General features: G+C 36.6%; 2 protein-coding genes across 3 annotated transcripts; one reads left to right on the top strand and one right to left on the bottom strand.

Moving 5' to 3' along the window:
* Positions 1-3,260: 3,260 nt before the first annotated feature.
* LOC100890194 (ubiquitin-conjugating enzyme E2 U) lies at positions 3,261-12,964 on the bottom strand. The gene is made up of 10 exons (XM_030996792.1): positions 12,787-12,964; positions 10,871-10,965; positions 10,314-10,398; positions 9,822-9,914; positions 8,846-8,943; positions 8,385-8,511; positions 7,448-7,642; positions 6,724-6,820; positions 5,399-5,520; positions 3,261-3,531 (listed from the first exon to the last, which is right to left on the bottom strand). Exons 2-10 carry the CDS (start codon positions 10,934-10,936, stop codon positions 3,425-3,427), a joined length of 990 nt encoding a protein of 329 aa, XP_030852652.1. The 5' UTR covers positions 10,937-10,965; positions 12,787-12,964; the 3' UTR covers positions 3,261-3,424.
* A 2,144-nt stretch (positions 12,965-15,108) lies between these two features.
* On the top strand, positions 15,109-23,872 carry LOC575075 (phosphoglucomutase-1). 2 transcript variants are annotated; one of them, XM_775491.5, is made up of 9 exons: positions 15,111-15,452; positions 16,439-16,601; positions 17,289-17,434; positions 18,687-18,801; positions 19,579-19,769; positions 20,717-20,871; positions 21,304-21,555; positions 22,381-22,573; positions 23,297-23,872. In XM_775491.5, the coding sequence occupies exons 1-9, from the start codon at positions 15,210-15,212 to the stop codon at positions 23,519-23,521; spliced, it is 1,683 nt and encodes a 560-aa protein (XP_780584.4). In that variant the 5' UTR covers positions 15,111-15,209; the 3' UTR covers positions 23,522-23,872. The 2 variants fall into 2 exon arrangements, with proteins under 2 accessions (XP_030851453.1, XP_780584.4); XM_030995593.1 differs by lacking the exon at positions 23,297-23,872 and having other exon boundaries at positions 15,109-15,452; positions 22,333-22,441.
* The last annotated feature ends 569 nt before the right edge of the window (positions 23,873-24,441 follow it).

The following is a 24,441-nucleotide window of genomic DNA, read 5'->3' on the forward strand; positions in this document are numbered from 1 at the left end:
ACCTTGCAAGGTTGACAGTTATGAGGAAGTACCCTATCAATTTTGATCCCGATTAATTTTCAAACATTTGAAAATTAAGGAAATAACTTAATAATGATTACAAACGGATAATCGCTACTGAAGGGGGTAATTCATAGCACTGCTTTGTTTTGCAGGGAAATGATCGGTAGACTATTATCTGAAGTTCAGGTTTGAAATAACAGCCCCAAAACATGACAAAAATCACAAGACATTCATACTAAAACTGGAACATCAGTGTCCTAAATTACCTGCAAGGAAAAAGTAGGGGAAAGGATATGGATTTGTGTATCTTGTGGGTACCATTGATAGCACTAGACTATAATTGGGTACAATATCACCGATATTCATCTCGGTATCATTACAAGAAGACGACAATCTATTTCCTTCCATTCTTTTTATGTTGGAAAATGTTTTATGAATCAACATCTTAATTTCATATATGCAATGGATTGTAAAATTCTGAGTGCATTGGTGTAAGACTCTGATAAACACTTATTCTGTTTAATATGCATAAAGGTGTGAAGCAATACAAAAAATAAAAACAAAAACAAAACCATACAAGACACATTTATTTCAAATTTTGTTTTATTTTATTCATGAAAGTTAAATATGTCATTATTAATATCATCACATTATGTGATACAGCAATAAATATTTATGCTGCCTTGTACATCAAAAATCGCATCAAATTAGGAAAGAATTGCATCAAAGGATTACATCTTAATGTTAGAGGAGGGCATATAGCCGGGTTTTGGGGGGGGGGGTGTATTTGTCTGTGTGTGTGTGTGGATAAGCATGTGGGTGTGTGTGGGGGTTAGCGTGTGGGTGTGCATGTGGGTGCAAAGCAACACATTCTGGGAAAGATACAAACACTGTATCAATAATGAAAAATCAATATTAATTTTACTAAACGTGTCCCCTTAATAATAACTAACAGTATCCCACATGTTTAGCCAACTGATGAAGAAATGGTTTGCACTTGAAACAATTCAAACTTGGATATACATTGTTCAGATGAGAGAAAATGGTGCTAAGGTAGTGACTTCAATGCTAGATGTACAATTCAAGATAATCTGAAAACTGAGTGAAAACAGACCATTATTAATGAAATTGGGAAAAACTGATCGATTCCTATATTCTCCAACTATATTATTAAATTCTAATAAAATTGTAGGTGAAGTAAATCCTCACAAAGCAATGAATTGGCTATATATACCGTTCCAAACATTTGACTGATTTCTAAAAGCCTTTTCATGGAAAAACAGTTAGGAAAATTAAAAAAATTGGTTGGGAGAATTTTCTGTTAGATGGGGTTGACCATCAACGCCTTCAAAGAAAACCATAACTATATTTGTGGTTCGAGAATTTTTTCAGGATTTTTTGCATGTTAGATATTTAGTACATTCAAGGAATATAATAAGTAACATTTCCTACAAAAATAACAGTTTTTTCATCAACTATCACCAATGTTACCGGTTCACTTTAAACAAATGTTCCTTTTATATTTCTCTATTAATTCATCATATCTGACTTTTTTTAAATTTGAATTTTGTCAATATCACAGGTACGATTAAATCCTAAAATCTTGTATTTTTTACCAGCTTTAAACTTGAGACGGGTGTTCATCGTAATTTGATTATCAAACAGTGGTCTAACAACTAAAATTTTGAATTATTTCACAGTAACATTGAATTAACATTTCATTTCCAATAACATTAAAAAAAGTAGTTTTACATTATTTTGTCACATCATCTGGTTTAAAAACAAAAATGACAAAAAGCAAATAAATTCATAGCTCAGGATTCTGAGGTACATTCTGTGAAGTAGAAAATACTGTCTGCCGAGTGGATATGTCACCGGACTGTAGATCACAAGGTCCGTGGTTCAAGTCCCACCGCGGCACTATGTCCTTTGGCAAGGCATTGATCTACATTTGCCATTCTCCACCCATGTGTTAAATGCATGGGTACCCAGTGGGATGCGAAAGCTAATGTGATAAGATTAGCAAGTGCGCACTTGCAAAAATGACGCCTGCATGGCTGGAATGCTCCCCAGGGAGTGGATAATGTGCATACATTGTGTGAGGGTAAGCCTGCATCCGATGATAATATGATTGCAGGTCGGGCCCTCAGGGAGAACAGTATGAATACTGATGAGGCTACAAGACATATTATTATTATTATTATTATTATTATAATGCCTTTTTGGCTTTCGGCACACCAAAGACAGTATATAATTTGCAGCAATATAATAACTCTCTTCTCATTCTATAAATTCTTGTCTAATTATGATTCTGATAATTTGAACGCATCACAGATTTTACAGAGTAGAGAAGCACAATGTCAACTATAGCATGTACTTAAAAAAAAGATTTATACACCCAAAATCTTAAAGCAAAATTTTGCGATGGTCAAATAGTGCATGCTATACTGTCTTTCCTTGATTTTATATGCCAGACAGATTGACTAATGTACTCATGGAGTTAACTATTACTTGCATTTTACTTCCAAATACTACCCGGTATTCAGGTACTCATTCTTGCTATCACATACCCAGTATATCAAAGCATTAATCTCAGATTATTTGGTCCAAGTCACACGGGTGACATTGCTTCATAGAGCTACCTACACAATGGTGATCGAACCCCATAATTTCCATCTTTTTTCTCACTGAAAGGCGTTTCTCATCTCTACAAGATTTCTCATCTATACAGCTGTACATCCATTAGCTGTATCGATACCAAAGCTCGTTCAACAAAAACTTCTTGTCTGTGTACATACCATTGACTGTGCATGCATCAACCTACAGTCCATTAATCTTCATTTCATGAAGAAGAAGAAGAAGAGAAGGTTTTTCTTCTTCTTCGTTTGCTTTGATCGTCATCAAGTACAGTGAGGTTCCATTATAAAAACAGTTCAATAAGTAGCTCTCTTTTGAGCTGAAACTATATGTCTCTTGTTCAATTCAGGTATAGTCATTCAGCAGATTGTGGTTCTTTAATTGTGATCATCAAGCACAACGTGGCTCCATGATAAGCACAGGGGGGTGTTTCACAAAGATCATCAGTCGCACTTAACATTATGGAGAGCCATTTGTAGCCTTAAAATTATATATATATATATATATATATATATATATATATCAAGAACACAAAGTCTCCTTGACAATAGAAAATATGAATGATTTGAATCAACATTTTATACCTTTTAAAATATACTTATACAAAATATTTTCAAAGATGCTAACGGCTTTCCATAATTCTTAATTAAGTCCAACTTAGAGATAAGTTCAACTTAGGATTTTTATGAAACGACCCGGCCCAGATCTTTAAAACTGGATGATTCATTTTGTTCATCATATGCAAGTCTCTCTCTTTTGAGCTCAAATGCCTCCTAGCTCCCATTCACTTCAGGTGGTCTTCACTGAGGTCATTGCTCCATGCTACCAGGTCATCGACCTCCTTCTCCCATGCATCTTCTGTTTCGCTGGGGGCCGTCGATGGAGGGGGAACTGTTCATGTCAGATAAAACAAAACAGTGAAGTCAGTCTGTTAGAATCTAGAATATGTCATGTGTACATCATACATTGTGAAGCAAACTGCGACCTGAGTTATAAGAAGTACCGGTAGATCTTTTCTAAATAAGGACTTCTGCTGAAATACTAGTAACAATACCAGTAATGCAGGTGTCATTTGTAAGATGCACCTTTTGACCCCCGGGGATGGTGCGTCATGGTTGCGTCATGTTCCCCAAAATCGCGACGCACAGTACCGTCATGGCCGCAAAATGTCCGTCACAATACTGACCCATATGTGCGTCATAGTAAGTCACTTTACCACGTTGCGTCATTTGGTGTGTCAATGGGACCGTCACTTTCTCCAAGCAGAAGTGTTTCTCAAATGTGCGTCATTGGCTAGTCATTTTCATGAAATGGTGTGTCATATGTTTGACTCAAATGTGCGTCGATGGAATGTAATGGTGTGTCACTTTCTGTGACGGAAGGTGCGTCATGGTATCAAATTAATGTACGACTCACATCGGTACAATGACGCACCATTCCCGGGGGTCAAGAGGTGCGTCTTACAAATGACAAGTGCATAATCATTACAAACATATTATTAAGGCAATATGCCTATATTTGCCTTTCGTATGTATAACTTGCAAATACTTGCATGTATATGTAAATATATATAATAATAATAATAATAATAATAATAATAGCCTAATAGTCCACTCCAAATTTTATTAAACCGAAACGGAAATTCTTTTTGCCCAATTGATCGTGAGCCCGGCAGCCACTGAGCAGCGCCGGATCGACGTTGCTCTATCCCTTATTGTCGAACGCCAAACAAGGTAGCAACAACTCCCATCTTTTAACGTCTTTTGGTATGACGCGGCCGGGGTTCGAACCCACGACCTCCCGGTTGTGAGGCGGACGCTCTACTGACTGAGCCAACACTCCGTAATATATGTCCATAAATTATATTGCCCGTATTCTTAATCTTAATTAAGTTAGAAGATATTCCTAAGGTCATGAATGAAAAGAGCAATAAAGTGGCATCAAAGAGTGAACTCCATCCTGGATGCTGACATCACATGATGATATTTGTATCATTATGTATCCTTTGAGGGTAGTCATACTATCAAGCTTTGCTTATTTTGTCAACCCTCCTGTTTGATGTTCTCGATTAGTTATACCCAGCCTTACTTTATTCTACATATATTCTTTTGTCATGTGTAAATTTGCAATATTTGTTTGTTATATATTTGTAAAAATGCAAAAGAAAAAGAAAATCAAACAGAAATAAATAAATAAAATCAAATTAAAATTAAATGATGATGATGATGGGGGTGGTGGTGTGGTGGTGGTGGTGGTGGTGATGATGATGGTGGTGGTGGTGGTGGTGGTGGTGGTGGTGGTGGTGGTGGTGGTGATGATGATGATGATGATGAGGGTGGTGATGATGATGATGATGATGATGGTGGTGGTGGTGATGATGATGATGAGATGAGGGTGGATGATGATGAGGATGGTGGTGGTGATGATGATGGTGATGATAATGATGAGATGAGGGTGGTGATGATGATGATGATGGTGATGACGATGATGATGATGGTGATGATGATGATGATGATGATGATGGTGGTGATGATGATGGTGATGATGATGGTGATGATGATGATGATGATGATGATGATCATGATGATGATGTCTTTCATAATAGCATTGACATGTTACCAATTAATCAGTGTTGAAATGACACGTCCACTTGAAAATTAGTAAGCGAACCAACCTTTTTGCACACAAAATACCTAACCTACACATTCGATCAATTCATATTTCATTGATACGAGTCATAAATTGATATCAAACTGACCTGTTCTTTTCGGAAGGTATATCTTTCTCATTTTATTGATGTGATCCAATCTCTTATCCTTGCCATCAGGCTCCTTGTTAGACTGTTTGGGACCAAACTTACCATACATCAAAGAATTATGCCTGAAATGGAAAGAAATGAGAATGAGAAAATCATAAAGAAACCCTATACAGAGCAATCATATAATGTACATCATGCAAGATGACAAACATGAGAAAGAAAGGTTTCAAATTATCAAATTCTATAGTAGCTAGATGAAGTTCATGGTAATTACTTTGCAAACATAAAATTTCTGCTTTCTTTTGACATTTCTTGCAAAACGATGAATCCTTGTTTGATCTTGAGACTGGCAAGCATTGAATTGTGAAAGAAACGTGGAATCGATCAGAAAAGGTTGATCATCTAGCATATAAGTATTGGTGTGTACTTCAAGGTTCTGGAATCATCAAAATGATAAGAAATTTGGCCCATGCAGTCTTCGTAAAGTTACAAGCACTGTACGCAGAAACATGTATATGGGACTACGTACACCTGCGTGACACATATGTGTTTATCTCTCACAGTCCAATAAATAAACTAATTTACCAAATATATCAATTAGTAGGCGGTTTCCCGGCAAAATTGTTATCATCATGTATTAGTCAAAACATATTCTTTCACATGATTGGTAATAAGAGCTTCCATTTCATTTTTTGAAATTGGGGCATTTCTAAAACTGGTCTTTACCTTTAAAAGCTATCTCTAATAAATAAAAGTGCCTTCCTTTGAAAATAGTGCTATATAATATGCATTACTATAAAGACTGCATTGTTAAATATATCGGTATAGAGACATAAGTACAGCATCCTCAAACAAAATTGATGCATGCAATTCTTCATCTCCAAAAACATATCTCATTTATCCAAAAGCATGCTTTCTATGCTTTGAGGAATATATGAAATAAACAATTTCTTTTGGAGGAAGTGACATTTATATGGTCAGGGAGGTGTTTCACGGCAAAGATCTTAAGTTGAACTTATCTCTAATTTGGACTTCACAATTATGGAAAGTCGTCAGCATCTTTGAAATATTTTGTAAAAGATATTTTAAAAGGCATAAAATGTTGATTAAATTCGTTCATATTTTCTTTTCATCAAGTTCATGTTATGATGTGGAATTTATGAAAAATATAAAATACTTGAATTATTGCTTTTGAATATATTTTATTTTAAGGCTACAAATGGCTCTCCTTAATGTTTAAGTCCAACTTAGAGATAAGTTCAACTAAGGATCTTTGTGAAACACCCCCCTGATGGCATCTCCAATGTTTTTTTCTTCAGACTTACGTTTCTAGCTGTTGTTTCATATGATTCTGAAGTTCCTCCATATCCAGACTAAAGTGAGCTGTTTGCAGCTTAGGATCGTTACTGATGGCTTCCAATACTGAGAAGGAAAACGTAAACATATGATGATTACGAATAACATTTTAAAAGATTTGAAGATCGAAGCAACATGAGTTAACTACTTGAGAAAAACTGGGGCAGAAATTTGCTACAAAGATCACTGGTACAACAAACTCTCAATATACTTGTAGTTTGCTTGCTCTTCTCCTTTATATTCAATTATTTTTTTTAGCTAAGATTTAACAAGGTTTCAATAATGGTAAGTAATTCCTCAGGCCCAAGGAGTTTGTTCGTTATCATGACTTGTTTACATTATATGCCTATAGCTTGTGGAATACCAGTATCTATTCAGGTGAGGACTAATTTGCAGCTTTTGTGGAACATCTTCATGGAACCTTCAATCTTCAATCTAGTCCATGACACTTCAACTTTTGAGACAGCATTCAAATTTGGGATTATTTGAAATTGAAAAAAAGAATAAAAATAAGTTAATATACAGATTTAAAAAAAAAAATTGTGTACATGAATAAATAAATGAATAAATAAATAAATGATGATTGAATGAATGAATGAATAAATTAAATAATTAACAAATAAATGTATAAATTTGCACTTTGGACAGATCCTAAATTCGAAAATTACAATAGCTTACACTAAACATACTTACACGGGTTTTTCATTTCAGCTCTGGCTTTTGATGTTGCTATTCCAGTCCATGTCGTCAGATATTCATCAAATGATATCCTGGCCATCTTGAGTATGCTCAGAGCAGAGTTAGCCCCACCCTCGGCAAGGTCTTGTTTCTCCCCTGCGCCACCTTCAAAATGAACCCTCGATCCTTCTGCTGCAATGGTTTCACCAGCTGTATTATTCATAAGAAAGGAAAAAATATACTGAAATGAATATCACAGATTAACTAAGGCTTTGCTTTGTTCAGAAAGCAATGTTATTAAACATCAATGCACAGTTACAAAAATAAGTAATACTGTGATGAACATGGAAGACACTTTAATTTTTATGAAATTGTTTGTTTGTACTCATAAGTAAAATCCCTAAAAATCAGCTCAATATTCCATTTATGACTACTAAAATTCAAGAGGTGGTATGAAATTAAGATTAATCCGATTATTAAAGCAATGAAATCTATAACATAACTCACTTCTAATTTCTTTAAAAATCAGCTTCTTTTGCAAAATAATACTCTACTTTCCTTTTATCTTCTATAGATATATGTGAACAACCTGATTCTCTTAAATTTTGTTGAAACTACTGGTAGATATAATTCCAACTAAGCAACTCTAAAGTTTTTCTTTGATAGGCCTGCAATAAATCAAACAACCTTGCCTCCAAACAAACTGGCTTCTAGTCCTTATGATAGCAATATTTTACTTATAAATGCCCACGTGTGCTGGAATAACACAGAACACTTCTACATATATTTGTGTTTTTAAAAATTTAAAAATTTAAAAATCAAAAAATTAAAACTAATATTTTAAAATATATTCATAGAACTAATCACTTTTCCCCCTTTGATCCATCTTTGTACAATTAAGAGTCACCATAGCAACCTTCTGCTTCTAAAGCAATCAAAGAGCAAAACTCACCAAAGACCTTCTGGCTGGCATTGACACAGTCTATGACCATCTGCTTGTAAAGACCTGGTGAGTTCTGAAGTATAGTTACTGCTTCTTCATTCACTGCTCCCTCCACCACTGGGTTAGATAACATAGACTGCATGGATATAGAAAATGAATAGAACACTTGGTTGCTTATAATTCTTTGCCTCTACGTTTGGTCACTCGTTCACCACAAGTTTCTTTTGAATTCTTTACTCTATTACTATAGCCGTCTTTCTATTTATGAATATATCTCTCTCTCTCTTTTTCTTTTCCACTTATCTCTCTTTTAAATCCCTGACCTCATCTCTTAATCCACTATAAAGCTTCATTCTGCATTCACTTTCATCTATCTCTTTATTACAAATCTATATCTACCTTTATCTATCTCCTTTCTTCTTGATGCAGGAATATGAATGTTTCCATAATTTTAAAGAAATAAGCCTCACCTGAATAGCGAGCAGGATGCTTTGTAAACTGTATGTCTCTTTCCAGTAATTAACATCATCTAGGAATTCTACACATGGACAGCCTGTCTGCATATCAACTATAAAAATGAAAAAATATGAACTAATATATGAATCATTATTAATCAATACACACACATATCGTCGCTGTTTTCACGAAGTGACGGTAGTGAAAAAAAATTGCATTCACTTTGCGTTACGATTTTCCTCACTACCGTCACTTCGTGAAAACAAGGACGATATACTGATCTAGTACAAAGCTATTTTCAAATAACAAATTCATGTTACTGAATAACTGGATATTGCGGCAACGATGTATATATTCATGCCCAGGGTTTTCATTCATCCCTGACTATTAAATCCATTGCCCCCATGTCTATATGCAATAAACTACATGTATTTCTATGAAATAGTAAATTACTTGACTTCTTCCAAAAACATCTGAAGTCGATCATACCAGTACAAGTCTTTTTCATTTGTTGATTGTCTAAGGGGTAGCACCTCTAGTCCTCTGGAAAGGCGCCTGTGTATATGAGTCCAATTATTATTATTATCATTACTGAACTAGTAGAAAGCTCCATTAAAAAAAGACATTCATGTATCTGAAAGTGTGATATCATGGCCCATTCATACTCAGATTATTCAGTCATTCTTTAATGATCTAACAAAGTTGTAGAGAAAATGATGGAACAGTAAAATGGCTAATAAATATTTCAAAAAGATGAAATTTAACTAGACTAATGGTGATTAAAGCAACATTCAGATATGATACCGCAAAACCGTTTCATCATGTTTTTGATCTTATAACACAGAGATAAGTGAATATATGTGCAAGACCTTTGCTGCATTCAGTTGCAATTCATTTACATGTGAAAAATTGCGGCAGCCAATTTGCAGCAGTTTCCAGTGCCATATTGGAATGAGCCTCAACTTGGTTGGGACTATATGAATGCCTTACTGTTTGGATGGAATGGGATGGTATGAAAGCGGACATCAGGCGGCCTGTAGTTGAAATTTTCATCAAATTTCAGACTGAGAACAAATATTCCACCTTAATGAGAGAGAGAGAGAGAGAGAATACAGGTGAGTATGTCAACTGCATTTCTAAACTTGACTAAATATCAAACTTTTTACTCTTAATCATTTCTTAAGGCAACATGTCATAATGATGGTGTATGTAGTTACACATTTTCCACATGTCTACATTTACTTCAAAGGGAAATTATTGTATTACGACTCTTAATTTACAGTTTTTAATCTCATTCGCTGGAATTTCTTTAATATTTGGGCAAGCAATATTTACATGTATATTAAAACATGAATCCAGTTCTCAGTAGATCTTTACTAAAACAATTAGATGACACAAAACTGAGCAATTAATGCAGCAGAATTGATATTGTTCTTTGCACATTTATTGAGTCATTAAGTCAAGATATACTTTTTAGTTTACCTTCCCAAATTGTGCCTTTCAATCCTCGTATTGTAGCAGTCCACTCCATCATATTGTCTTCAGAAAGTGGGTGGGCATTTATTCCCTGCAGAAATACAAAATGACAAATTCATTATATTCTAAAATACATTAGGCTAGATCTATTAACGAATGCTATTCATATCATTAAAATTTTCATGTGGACAATTATTTGCGAAAAAATGTTCTAAATTGCTCTAATATTAGTCTCTTTATACTTAATTCCTCTGGTAAATTTTGATTTTTATTTTCTTCTGCATTCATGTAAGCTTAGAGTTTTTTTAAAACAATAATATTATAAAGTACAATAATTATTTTCTGACAATGAATCATAAATATATAAATTGTTATATTAAAAAACAAAATGATAAACTGTCATAAATCCAAACTTATGGATCCTGTTGAGTATCGTCATAGAAGTAGAAGAAGTAGTAGTGCCTGGTTGTAAACTTGCTAGCATGCTTTTTCATGTGAACAGTTTTAATTTATGTAATTTTGTTAATGTATTTTTCTTTTTTAACTTCATGTTGTCAACTCACCCATACTGGATCTCTTTGCAGCATGTAATATTCCCGGTCCAGAAGTAGATATGCCCTTGAATGCATTATTGCAATAAATATTAGTAGCCTCAAATCTGTCGAAATTTATAGAAGAAAAAAAAATGATTTAAAAGTAATCAGTTTAGTCCTAGATCTAACTCAACATTTATTAAAAATGGGCATGCTTGACTTTATTAAACTGCCCAACTCCAACTCCAAGACTCCAAGTCGTAATCAGAAATGGCCAATGCAATGGCTCATGCCAAGGCAAAGCGCAATGCAAATTCCAAGTTCCCAACCATTCCAAGGCCAAGCAGTGGTTGAATGGACTGGAGAAATAAATAAAATTATAATTGATCAAGACTAGAGCTATCATTTATCAAGTATCATCTAGGCAAGTACTACTAGGGTCTAGACTAGATCTACATGTAGGTCTACCGTCCGTCTAGCCTCTACTACTACTACTAGGTCGATAAGAAATCATAAAGAATAATGTCTGTTTCAAAGTTCAAACTACTCATTCACTTGCCGGCACTAGCATTATTGTCAGTCAAGGCATCGTGGTTGTAATTGCAAAACAAGATGGCAAATTAATTCACTCCAGCAAAGCATAGAGAGTCAATGCTAATGCGTATTGACCTTTAGCACTGCACTACGTGTTAATAGGCAGCATTTGAATACATGAATAGTCAATACAAAGGCCTTGTCAGACCTCTCATAGATTACGGAGATTCCATATGGTACCCTCGCTTCAAGACAGACTCCAAAACCATAGAGAAGGTGCAGAAGAGAGCTACCAAAATGATTTATGACATCCGCAACAGTCCTTACATAGAGAGACTTCGGGCGCTCAACCTTCCCTCCCTCGAAAATCGCAGACATCGAGGCGACATAATTTAGGTTTTCAAAATCATCCATGGACTTGAACGCATCCCAGTTGATACCTTCTTTGAACACTCGACTAGCAACACAAGAGGCCACAGTCTAAAGATCATAAAACAAAGATGCTCAACAAAGATTAGGCAAGATGCATTCAGCCAACGAGTCATCAATGACTGGAACACACTTCCTGAAGAGGTAGTCACTGCTACCACGGTGAATGCCTTTAAAGCCAGACTGGATTGAGTATGGAAGGACAAGCGTTTCTGCTCCCCATATGAGTAGAATACCTGACGCAGAACTGAGCAGACAAACTTACCAAGAAGACACCCAACTACGAGAAGGAAGAAAATGAAATTGAACTGGAAGCATGACTGCTGAGAACATAGACCAAATTTTCCGTCTCTTTCGTTCGTTAGCCTCTTATTGGGGTAGGGTCGGCTCTAAAGAGAGAGCCGACCCTACCCAAATAAGACTTAAGAGGCTTAACGAACGAAAGAGACGGAAAATTCGGTCTACTGAGAACACAGCATTCTTCCAAAATCTCGGGTAAAGGTAAATAGGTCTAGGTCTACACTCACAACATACGAATGCACACAATCATGCCGATACGGTGGATCAGCAAGTTGACAGTAGACTCACAATTTGAATTTTTAAATTATTCTTTCTAACAAACTAGGTCTAGATCTAGAGACTTGTCTAAGTAAGTCTAGAGTCTAGACTAATAGGACTAGATATCTAGGTCTACTCTAGACTGTAGAGACTAGACTGCTAATAATATTTAGGTGTCATCAATTGTCACTAAAGTCTACTGATTATTAGTGAAATTAGTTGAGATTTGTACAGTGGTGTTTGAAAAGTTGAGAATCAATAGCACAGCTTTTAATACACAGCCAGGATAGTAATGCACCTAATAATATGGCTATGTTCGAGCTGCGCATTTAATAGGCCCTATAGTACACACATATTTGGTAACAAGTGGGACTGAAAAGAAAAATGCAGTCTACAGGGATCGGAAACGTGCACTTTAATCTTACCCTTAATAAAATGTGAAAATGCAGAAGAGGTATCTCACTACTGTAAATCATCTCAATTTCTTATAAAGCTCAACAGAAATGTATTAGTTCCTGTATTTCTGCCAAATTATTCGAACATGTTCATCATTTTCCTGTAAATTTGTCAGATTGTTTATCGGTAACCATATAGGCTCAACCACTACAATGACATAGATTTATATCAATAGTATTATGCTAAAGTTTTAACAAATACATTTTTATTAAAAAAATATATTTTAAATTTAATTTTTTATTATTGTATTCCTTAAATAAATAAATAAAAAATACAATATATTAACATAATTTATTAATTTATGATCGGTAATGCTAACGCGTCGTCTGCTAGACAAACACGTATAGTAACCTTAACAAAAATAACTGTTTCAAAGGTAGAGGGAAAAAATATCATATAAAATAGGGCGGGGGTATCGACATATAATAAGTAATTTGCAGAGAAGTATAGTAAATAACTAAAATTGTCATGGTCCAGTTTCAAGTTAGTTTGCAAGCTAAGGGGTTGGTATAGTAGGTCATATAGACCGAATTTTTCTGTCTCTTTCGTTCGTTCGCCTCTGATTTGGGTAAGGTCGGCTCTCTCTTTATAAGTAGGTCAATGGTATAGCCATGGCATAATTGCTTTATTAACGAACACGTAGTTGCTCGGGGGGGGGGGGGTACTCAGATTTGGTGTGGACGGGGGTGTGCCGCTCAAGCCTTGAACCCCTACCCATTATTAGGGGGCATTTGGGGGCATTTTCTTGAGGAAAAAACAAACACCTTTTCTCAATTTTCTGTATTTTCGTTCAGGGATTTTTTGTGAAAAAGTTACCCATTAGAGTGGCACACCCCCGTATGTCCTAATATGTGACTGAGTGAGTACCCCCCCCCCCCCCGGGCGTAGGCCTAGTGCAACCCCCTCCCCCGCGATTTTCAAATTTTCGGGAGCAAAAAAATTATATATAGGCCTATAATGTCCTTTTCCTGACTGAGCTAGGTGTCATATGAAAGGGCAGAAACTCAACTTTCTGGAAATGTGTTTTCCTTTTTGAAATTCAGATAACGTCCGCCAAATGTCTTTTTGATTTCCTCTCTTTAAATTCATTTTAATCACTCATGCGTGAAATATGGATTATACGAGTTGCATCAAATGAAAGAGGAGGATTGGCTTTCCAAATATGTGTCACTTATCAATTATAATTGTGATTAAGTTAAGATAAAACATCGATAATTCTCGGTTTCGTTTTTTCTGGGACGCACTGTATATGTTCTCTTACCCCCCCCCCCCCCCCCACGCTTATTCAGCGGCTGGCTGAGTCGTTGCGATTTTTTTTTTGGACCAAAAAAAAAAATGTATATATGTCCTCTTAACCCCCCCCCCCCCCCCGCCCCCTGTACCCCCCCCCCCCCCCCGGGAAGAAATTCCTGGATCCGCCCCTGAATGCTTACCCTCCTTTCACGGAGTGGAAAGGTTGGGGGGGGGGGTGCAAATCGTCCGCTGTCCGGCCTCCCGCGGCCTTTTTTGGTAGCTTGAAAATCGGAAAAGAAATTTACTGAATTAAGAATTTAAGAACTGAGGCCGGTGAAAGAGGAGAAAGGAAGAAAAGGAGAGAAGCCAGGGGAGGGGGGGGGGGTACTCAGATTTGGTTTGGAAGAGGGGGGGGGGGTGCCGCTCAAACCTCGCGAATCCCCTACCCATTTTTTAAGGAATTTTTCTCACAGTTGAAAAAATACAACAATAATACTATAATATAAATAAGGATATTTTTATGAAAAATGGGACATATTCGTCCTTGTTTTCACGAAGTGACGGTATAGTGAGGAAAATCGTAACGCAAAGTGAATGCAATTTTTTTTCACTACCGTCACTTCGTGAAAACAGCGACGAATTATGTTCATATCCCTGATATGTTTAGGGATATTTTTGTGGTTAAAAAGTAACCCATATCCCGTATGTCTTTATATGGGTGAAGGGGAAGAGAGAGAGAGAGGGGGGGGGGGGGGGGGAGAGAGAGAGAGAGAGAGAGAGAGTTGAGGTAAACTGAGCAAATTTCTACTAGTTTGTTTTGTTTTGTTTTTTCTCGCTCTGTTCTGTGGTTAGTAAACTTGCTCCCTGTGCTAATAATGCGTTCTGCATCTATCAGGAACTGATGAGACACACACTTAAAAAAGAAAGAAAACATCCCCAGGAGCAATTAACAGTGAAAATCGGGGTGAAAATTCACAAGACAGTACACACAAAATTATGACATCTACTTGTAATCAACACTAGAGGGAGACCTAATCATTTGCAAAATTGCACGTACACATTTCAAGCAGAAGATCGGACATTGAAATGCCAAAGGCTCGGTTAATTTAAAAAAAAAATATTATTTTAAAATAACTTTAACCAACAACATCAGGAAAAAATGGCTTTAACATCTGAGGTCGTGTCTACTTCACCTTTCTCGGGGCAAAAACCTGGCACCAGTGGTCTCCGCAAGCCGACAAGCACATTTATAACCCCGAACTACACTGAGAATTTCGTACAGAGCACCCTCGCAGCGATCGGGGACAAGTTAGCCGGGGCTGACCTGGTAGTGGGCGGGGACGGTCGGTACTTCATGCGGCAAGCAGTCCACATCATTATTCAAATTGCAGCAGCAAATGGGGTAAGGCCTCTTATTGTTATTCTACCGAAATGTACAGTGTTTGGCTACTGTTAAATTGATGATTTGATCAGTCGATTCTGTTATTTGTTTCTGACTGTGAATGAGTGACCCACTCTGATATTCTATTGTAGATTCATGCAAAGTCTAAAAAAAACTGTTCAATAGATTATGCAGTGCAGTAAGTCATGGGTATAAAGCCGGCCTGAGGGGGGAGGGGGTGGGGGGGGGGGGAGTATTCACATATTAGGACATACAGGGTGTGCTGCTCTAATGGGTTACTTTTTCACAAAAAGTCTCTAAACATGGGTCCCACTTTTAACCAAAAAAAATAAAATAAAAATGGGTTATTTTTTTTTTTAATTTGCAATTTTTTTTAGGTGTTTGCCATATGCAACCCCCCCCAAAAAAAAAAAAAAAAAAAAAAATTAAAATAAAAGAAACTCCTGAAAATTGTGATAAATGGGTCTTTTTTGAGGGGGTTGTGAGGCTTGAGAAGCACACCCCTGTGCAAACAAATCCCCAGGCGTGTATCAGGTGAAGCTTCGAGTTTGAAAGGTTCTTCTATAGTGAATATTATCTAGACCTAATGTTGATGAGAGTGCAAAATATTGTCATTATCTATGACATAATCTGTGTACTCTATAAGTTATGTAATGCAATTTGAAATAATTTTTATTTGTATGATGTTTTTATTGAATGAATACAATAAACAAAATACAACAACAAAAAATGATAAGGGTAATCACGAATCAAGATATACATTGATTTTTTGTTGTTTGAGATGCACATTTTCTATCACCAACTCAAGCTTTCACTGAGTAAGTTTGTAGACTCGATGTAGATCTAGATTTCTAGACCAACTTGCAAAGATTTCATTCGAGTTTCAGTTTGATCATTTCGCATCACTCAACTCACTTGATCCAAATAGCCCTAGAGCAGTTGGGTCAATCTGTTTCATGTGTTATCTGTATTAATACTTTTAATAGGTAAGAAAGCTAATCATCGGACAGAATGGTCTTCTCTCTACGCCTGCTGTGTCATGCCTGATCCGTAAACGACAAGCCTGCGGTGGAATCATTTTAACAGCTAGCCACAACCCTGGCGGACCCAATGGTGACTTTGGTATCAAATATAACACAAGTAATGGAGGTATATATATATATATGGAAACCAATTTTCTCTCTCTCTCTCTCTCTCTCTCACACTGTCTGTCTATGTGCCTGTATCTTTCTCCGTCTCTGTCTTTATTTGTCTGTCTCTCTCTCTCTACCTACCTGTCTCTCTCTATCTCTCCATCTTTCTCTCTCTCTCTCTCTGCCCGTCTCTCTCTCTCTCTGCCCGTCTCTCTCTCTCTCTCTGCCCGTCTCTCTCTCTCTCTCTCTCTGCCCGTCTCTCTCTATATCTATCTCTCTCCCTCCCTCCCTCTTTCTCTCTCTCTTTCTCTCTCTCTCTCCCTCTCTCTCTCTTCATTTCCTCCCTCTATGTCTCTTTCCGAAAATCTTTGTTTGGATTTTATTTATCCCTCTTGACATAATTTGATTTAAACTAACTGGGTAATTAATTGAGACATTCTTAATGATATTCTCAATTACAAAATCACAGGCAAAATTAATACGAAATTACTGACTACGGTACCTAATAGTGACAATAGTTTAAGAAAACATATCAATGTAGCTGTAATGATGTGTTTCTATCAGCCTTTAATTTTTTTTTTCTTCCAAGGAAATACCTTTTGGCTTTCCCATTTATTCTTCATCCGGTATTCCCTTCCTTAATCTACAACATGTACCGAGGTGAATTGATCTCATTTTCATCCGAAACTCTTTCTTACCCAAGGGCCTGCTCCAGAAAACATCACCAATAAGATCTATGAAATCAGTGAGAAGATTACTGAATACAAGCTATGTCGAGGCATTGAAGTGGATCTTGGCCTGATCAAGACATCTGAATTCAAAGTGGATGGAAAGCCTTTTATTGTGGAGGTCAGTGCTACTGTTGGTTTGTTGCTGACAGGAAAAATGTGATCCGTGTATTATTTAAATAATTAAGCCAATAGGAATCCCAGAATCCAATATTCAATGGGTATTCAGTATTGAATGTCCTTGTTGTAATTTAAAGGTTTTTGGAGATAAATTTCACCTTATTTTTGTCTGCCCTTTTTTCAAGAAAGAAATTCAGTTATACTTAGATCGACAGTTTGTTGTGAGTAAACCTAGCACATTTCACATGGACAAATTGTTTAATAGATCTAGTGTTAAACAATTAAGAAAACTCGTAAAATTCATAACAGTAATAATACAATTCTTTTCGTTGGATCCTAAGCCTGAAAGGCATGGTCCTATTTTTGTTAATAAAAGTGTAGTTACTCGTAGTGGTAGACGAACCAAACCACGTGATATTTTAGACTTATAACTTAAAACTGTATAGTGTATACTTAATCTTTAACTCATGCTTATTGTGTTTTAGAAATATCAAAATGTATATATCATGTCTGTATTTTATTATCATATCTTACTTTGTTTTATATATCTTTCTGTATTGTATTGTAAATATGTGCTCTCATACCCCTGAAGTAATTAGAGTCAAATAAAATCTGATCTTATTTTATCTTAATCTCATCTTATCTTATGGGTTAGTTGTTCTTTAGAAATTTAAGCAGGATGGTACTTCTAAGGGTACCCTCTGAAATTGCATCATTTTTTCTCAGTATACTCTGTTGGTTTTTAGTTACATGCAACCTGTATAAAGTAGCTACATGTACATATCATATCTTTTTGCTGATAATTGCAACATTGGGATGATTAACTAGGATTTTGCATTCTTTAGAGGAGGCAACAAACAAAACAAAAACTATTACAAAGGTGCATGGTGCACATGTTAGAGTCAGCCACAATATTTAATTCATGTAGTAGTATGTATTTTTGGTAGGATGTTAATTGCAGAAAATACATCTACCTGCTTTGATGATATTTAGAAGTAAAATTTTAAATGTAGTTAATCATTTTCCCAATTAGGGGTGCATATGATAATATGAGTGTAGTATTGAATTACAGGCCTTCCCAGTTCAGACACAATGCATGACCATTCTAAACTCTGTCGTGTCATCTATAATTTTCATTGTGTTAAACATTTTTTTAATAGCTTTGACAACCCAGCCAGGCTGACTGATTTACCTTCCCAGTAACAATTTGACCTGTGACGATGCTGTATTCTTTGGTTTCATTCTTGATTCAGATTGTAGATTGTGTAGAGGATTATCTAGGATTGATGAAGGAGATCTTTGACTTTGGGGCCATCAAGAAATTACTGGACAGTGGCTTGAAAGTGGTCATTAATTCTATGCACGGAGGTAAGCTGTCAAAGAAGAATATTTCCCTTAAAGCCCCAGGCCCACTGTACTACTTGTAGCTATTTGCTCCCTCTATGTAGAAAACAATGCCTAAGCGGTACCCGTTGATCCCACATGATGCCCTTTTTCTTATGTTAGTTGAGAGCCAATTTGATGAGATAACCACCTGCCAGTGACCTTGCATGTATGTTTAATCCCTTCTGGCCAAACTAGTGCAGACAGGCTTAACCCATTCATTCCCTGTCACCGATGATACTTGTATACCTCAAAATCAGATTTTTGTTTTCATTGTTGAATTGGTCGTGCCAGTCGTGAGGTAATTTTGGAAGTGGATAGGCTCATCAAGAGGGAACTTATATTTAAAAAAACACCAAGAATACCTGCGAAAAGGTCCTCCCTAACCCACTGCTCCTTTCAATGCCAACTTGTATATTGTAGAAATCCACACTAAATTTCTTTCTTTCAGTGAAATCTCTAGGGTCTGTATGCAATGCTTTGAATGAGCCTTAGTACTAGAACATTTTAATTTGAGGGGTCCAGGGGAGTGTTTCACAAAACTTGTCATAAATGACAAATGACAGTTTTTGTTATAAGCTACTGAAATCCTTGATTCTGATTGGTTATCAGCAGATTTGTCACTGATTTTTGTCATTTGTCATTGAAAAAGGGTTTGTGAAACGGGTCCCAGATGGAGATTTTGGGGGCCCATGTTTTTGTGATTGTGAAGTATATACTGAAGGGCGAGAATGTTAAATCACTCTTTTTCCCTCATCATAGTCATGGGGCCCTATGTGAAGCGGACATTTCACCAGGAGCTGCAAGTCCCTCTTGAATCCTGCCTGAACTGCGACCCCAGTGAGGACTTCGGAGGTCATCATCCTGACCCCAACTTGACCTACGCAGCTGACCTGGTTGAACTCATGAAGAAGGGAACGTATGGCTTCGGGGCTGCATTTGATGGAGATGGGGTACGTATTTGTATATTACATGTTTCCTGAACACAAGTTGGGCTAGTTGTTTCACTCAGATTATACATCTGTCTCATTTGCAGTCCCCCATGGAACAAAGCACTCAAATACAGATATACAATGTAGGCCTATCTATCCTTATAAGAAGAGGCACCTATTTTGTCCTAAAAGGTATGATTTAAGGGTTTAAAACATAAAGAAGCTAGGGCACTTTTACCTTGACAGAATTTTGTGAGATAATTAATGGGGTGGGATTTTATCACATAGCAGGAGTACTTTTTTCATGCTTCTATGAAAAAACATGAGGCAATTTAGCCCCTGCCCCTTGAATCTGCTGCAGTTAGCCTATATGATATCTTTTACATTATGTTGCTTATTGGAATTGCAATACAATTCCTTGTGTTTGTTGGATCTTAACATTCTACTTGCTGTAAATGCATTCGTCGTAAACCCCAGATACTCTGTACATGTGAGCTAATTAATTTGCGCTAATCTTATGTATCACCTCTAAAGATTCCATATTTTTCCATGGCCCATTAATTTGGAATAGTTTGCCAGATGACATAAAACAGTGCAATACATTGAAACGCTTCAAATATATGAGGGTTATTTCAGCGGAACAAAATGAAATTGTCATTTATTATGTAGAACTTCCTTCTTCTTATCTTCTCTTTCTTCTTATCTTCCTGTAACTGTCTTTATCTTATCTTATCTTTATCTTTCCTCTGTCCTCTGTTGTTGTGAGTGTATTTACAATGGTTTTTTTTATATAAAATAAGTTTGTATCTTGTTTATGCTAAGTATTTATTTGGGGATCATTCTCATCAAGCCAATTTTGGATTTCATGATTCCCCACTTCCTTTTATCTTATGTTGATAATGAACAAATATATACAGTTGATGTTTTTTAAAAGAGAGTGAAATAAATAAATGAAATTGCCTTTACAGGATCGTAACATGCTGCTTGGTGAGAACGCATTCTTTGTCAACCCCAGCGACTCCGTAGCAGTGATTTCAGCCAATGCTAGCTGTATACCATACTTCAAGAAGAACCCTGTCCAGGGCTTGGCTAGGAGTATGCCAACAAGTGGTGCTATGGATAGGTAAGAGTAGAGTCATTTCTATTGCATCAACTGAATACTGTGTTAGGTGATCTTCAGATACATAGAATGCAATGGAGTTTAGCGATTTAAAGTCTTTGATAAACTAAACAAAATCAAAGAAAAAAAGTGAGTCCTCTACCAAGAGACACAGTACACTTTAGAAATATTCTCCACAATTTAGCTTCAGAAAGGTAGATTTCATGGTTAAAATTGACTTTTAGGATTTCACACTAAATCTCTAAACCAATAATAAGGTTAAATTCATGATGTGCATATTGAAGACCTAAACAGCGGAGTTAACATTTCAAATTTTATGTTCAAACACCATCATTTGTCGATTCTACTTCATTGGTTCCTCATTGCTTTCAGATTTTTTAAATGCCCATCTAAATCAGTTAATTCACCCTTGAATTTGACTGTTTCTTTACACAGGGTAGCATCTATTGACGGTATGACGCTCTTTGAAGTCCCCACAGGCTGGAAGTTCTTCGGGAACTTGATGGATGCTGGGCGACTCTCCATCTGTGGCGAGGAAAGCTTTGGGACCGGATCCAATCACATCAGGGAGAAGGATGGTCTGTGGGCGGTCCTGGCCTGGCTCTCGATCTTAGCCTCTAGGGGCCAGACCATGGAACAGGTCCTGCAGGAACACTGGAAGAAGTACGGGCGCAACTTCTTCACAAGGTGAGTGTCAGATGCTGCTTGTAAGTATCGGCTTGCATGGTGATTTAGATATACAGTAGGCTTGCGGGTGCACCATGTGAGAGAGAGGGAGGATTGAGGGGTCCTGAAAAGGACTCTCTGTAATCTTTCTTGAGGGTGAGCGTCTGCAAGATGAAGTACACACACTTGTTCTGACACCAAAGCAACTACTAAATTTTGGCCAGTTCAGGCAGCAGCATTGCTAAATGCAGTAGCATCTGTTTTAAGTCCAAAAACAAAACCTCATGGAGGCGTGATAGCTCATTGTGGGAGGCGCGATAGCTCAGTTGGTAGAGCAGTGGTCTCGTAATCTGGTGACCCGGGTTTGAAACCAAGGCGATGCGCTAGTGCCCTTTGGTAAGGCATTAATCCTCATTACGAGGTCCTTCGGAGAGGACCTTAAGCCGTCAGCCATCTGGTTGCTTACTTACAAGCATTTATGCTTTCTTAGCAGTCAGGTAAAATAACCTCCACCACCAACTTCAACTTCAAATAGCACATTACCTAGGTGGACAAGTAGGGATATTGACATCTTTCAAAACCATTGTTCAAGAAATGTTGGATTAAAGATAATTGATAGTTATCCTTTGTCCTGTCAATTCACTGTGTGACTTCATATTAGAGACATGATCTTTCGACAAAATCTGTATTTCCTTGTTAAATTGTCTGAATACAAATTTCTAAGGTTTAACTAGAATTAGACGCTGTTTAATAGTGGTTATGCAGTTAATTGTCATCATATTTCTAATTGATTTACAGATTGTTTGACTTGACATGATGAGAGTACTTTCTGTACTTTTGTTTTAGATGGGACTTTGAAGGTGTACCTGATGAACCGGCCACTAAGTGGATGGACAACCTCCGTGACATGGTGTCCAAAGACAAGGTCAAGGAACTAGTCGGGAGGTCATTCACAAAGGGATCCAAGACCTTCACGATAGCCCAGGCTGACGACTACAGATACACAGACCCTATTGAACACAGACTCACTTTGAAACAGGTATGAATCCTTATCTGATATAGTGCATCTGTATTTCTTAGAAAAAGTGGGAATGGCTCATCGGTTATATAGTTGCCTCATCAGTTATATAGTTGGCTCATCGGTTATATAATTGGCTCATCTGTTATATAGTTGCCTCACAACCAGGAGGTCTAAGGATAGAACAATTTGCTAGTTCCCCATAATTAGGTATTGGTCCTAAATCAGGAAGTCACTTAGATAGGACATAATGCCATACAAATGTATGTCAATGGATTGCTTTTTGTATGACCATGCAATTGAACTTGTCATCATCATACCGTCTTCATAAAATGTTGAACTTCAATTGCCATATTGTTAAAACCTTGTCGTAATTCTTAGTAATATCTTTAACTAATAGCTTTTTGATGACCTGCAGTAGACAATTGTCTGGGAAAGAAGTATTGGTACAAATTACCCTTTAATCGCTGTACATGGGCCATATTAAGAGGTTTTTAATGATGTACGGATGAAGAATATATCACTGAAATATTGCCTATCATAAAATTTTGAAAATTCTTCTTTTGTTTAATAGAGGTGTACCGTGTACCTCAATCTGCAGTCATATCCTATCATTTCCAGTGACTTTCCACTAGTTGCATCATGCCTATCCATAAATTCTCTTGTAAATGTAGATGGAATATAAACTAAGAGAATTATTCTCCAACTCATTTTTTCTGTGGTATTTCTTCTTATCCAATATAGGGTATTCGATTGATCTTTGACGACGGCTCTCGTGCGATTTTCCGGTTGAGTGGAACCAGCAGCTCTGGCAAGACCGTTCGCATGTACATCGACAGCTTCGAGTCCGACCAATCAAAATACGGCATGGATTCACAAGATGCATTGCGCCCTCTAGTGGAAATTGCTTTAGAGGTTTCACAATTTAAGGAGTTTACTGGTATTGAGAAGCCTACTGTCATCACATGAACAATTTGTGTTATTATTACACGATTTCTAGTTCTTTGTTTTCAAGCTCAAATTAGATTTTGAGTTATGATAGTGCATGGCACTGACATTATTTTTTGTTTTGTTTTGTTTTGTATGTCGAATTTGTCCTTTGCATAGCAAAAACAACCTTCAGTGTATTGAAGTGAATCTCGATCATGGTACAATAAAGTCAAATTTTGCAATCATTTTAGTGTTTTTCACATATCAATAAAGCAAGTACCGTAAATCAGCAAGAGTGCTAGCAAATTGATTTGTATTGCTCTTAATGATTATGATATGTGATTTAATTCTCCCATAAGGACTGACTATACAGTGCATCCCAGAAAAAACGAAGCCGGGATTTATCAATGTTTTATTATAACTTAATCACAATTATAATAAATAAATGACACATATTTGTAAAGCTTAGATCGTCCTCTTTCAGTTGAAGCAACCATTTTTAGGGCGGTATCTGAATTTCAAAGAGAGAATCACATTCCTAGAAAGTTCATTTTCTGCCCTTTTATATGACACCTCAATCAGGAAAAATGAGTCAAGAATAACAAAGTTCTGTTTGTTTTAAGTAATGCTTTCATTTCCATAATTTGATTAAACAAATTTGTTTTCACTGGCTGCCTGCCGTAGCAAAAAACGGATTTGACAAAAAGACTTACATGCAACTCCGTTACGTTGATGATCAGCCATGCACAAAAAAGACGAAAAGACTTGGTGCATGGCTGATCGTCAACATCGATACTTCTCGGTTTCGTTTTTTTACTGGGACACACTGTACAGTATCGTACTATGCTACCTCCTCAATCATTTTGTGATATAATTAGATTCTTCAACGATTGTGCTATTCATTATTTAGTAGAAAATCTGCTTTTATAGAACTAGAATATAATATTTTCTTGAAATTT

This window comes from Strongylocentrotus purpuratus, unplaced genomic scaffold (assembly GCF_000002235.5).
Source record: "Strongylocentrotus purpuratus isolate Spur 01 unplaced genomic scaffold, Spur_5.0 spur5_scaffold_3, whole genome shotgun sequence".
Lineage (NCBI taxonomy): Eukaryota > Metazoa > Echinodermata > Echinoidea > Camarodonta > Strongylocentrotidae > Strongylocentrotus > Strongylocentrotus purpuratus.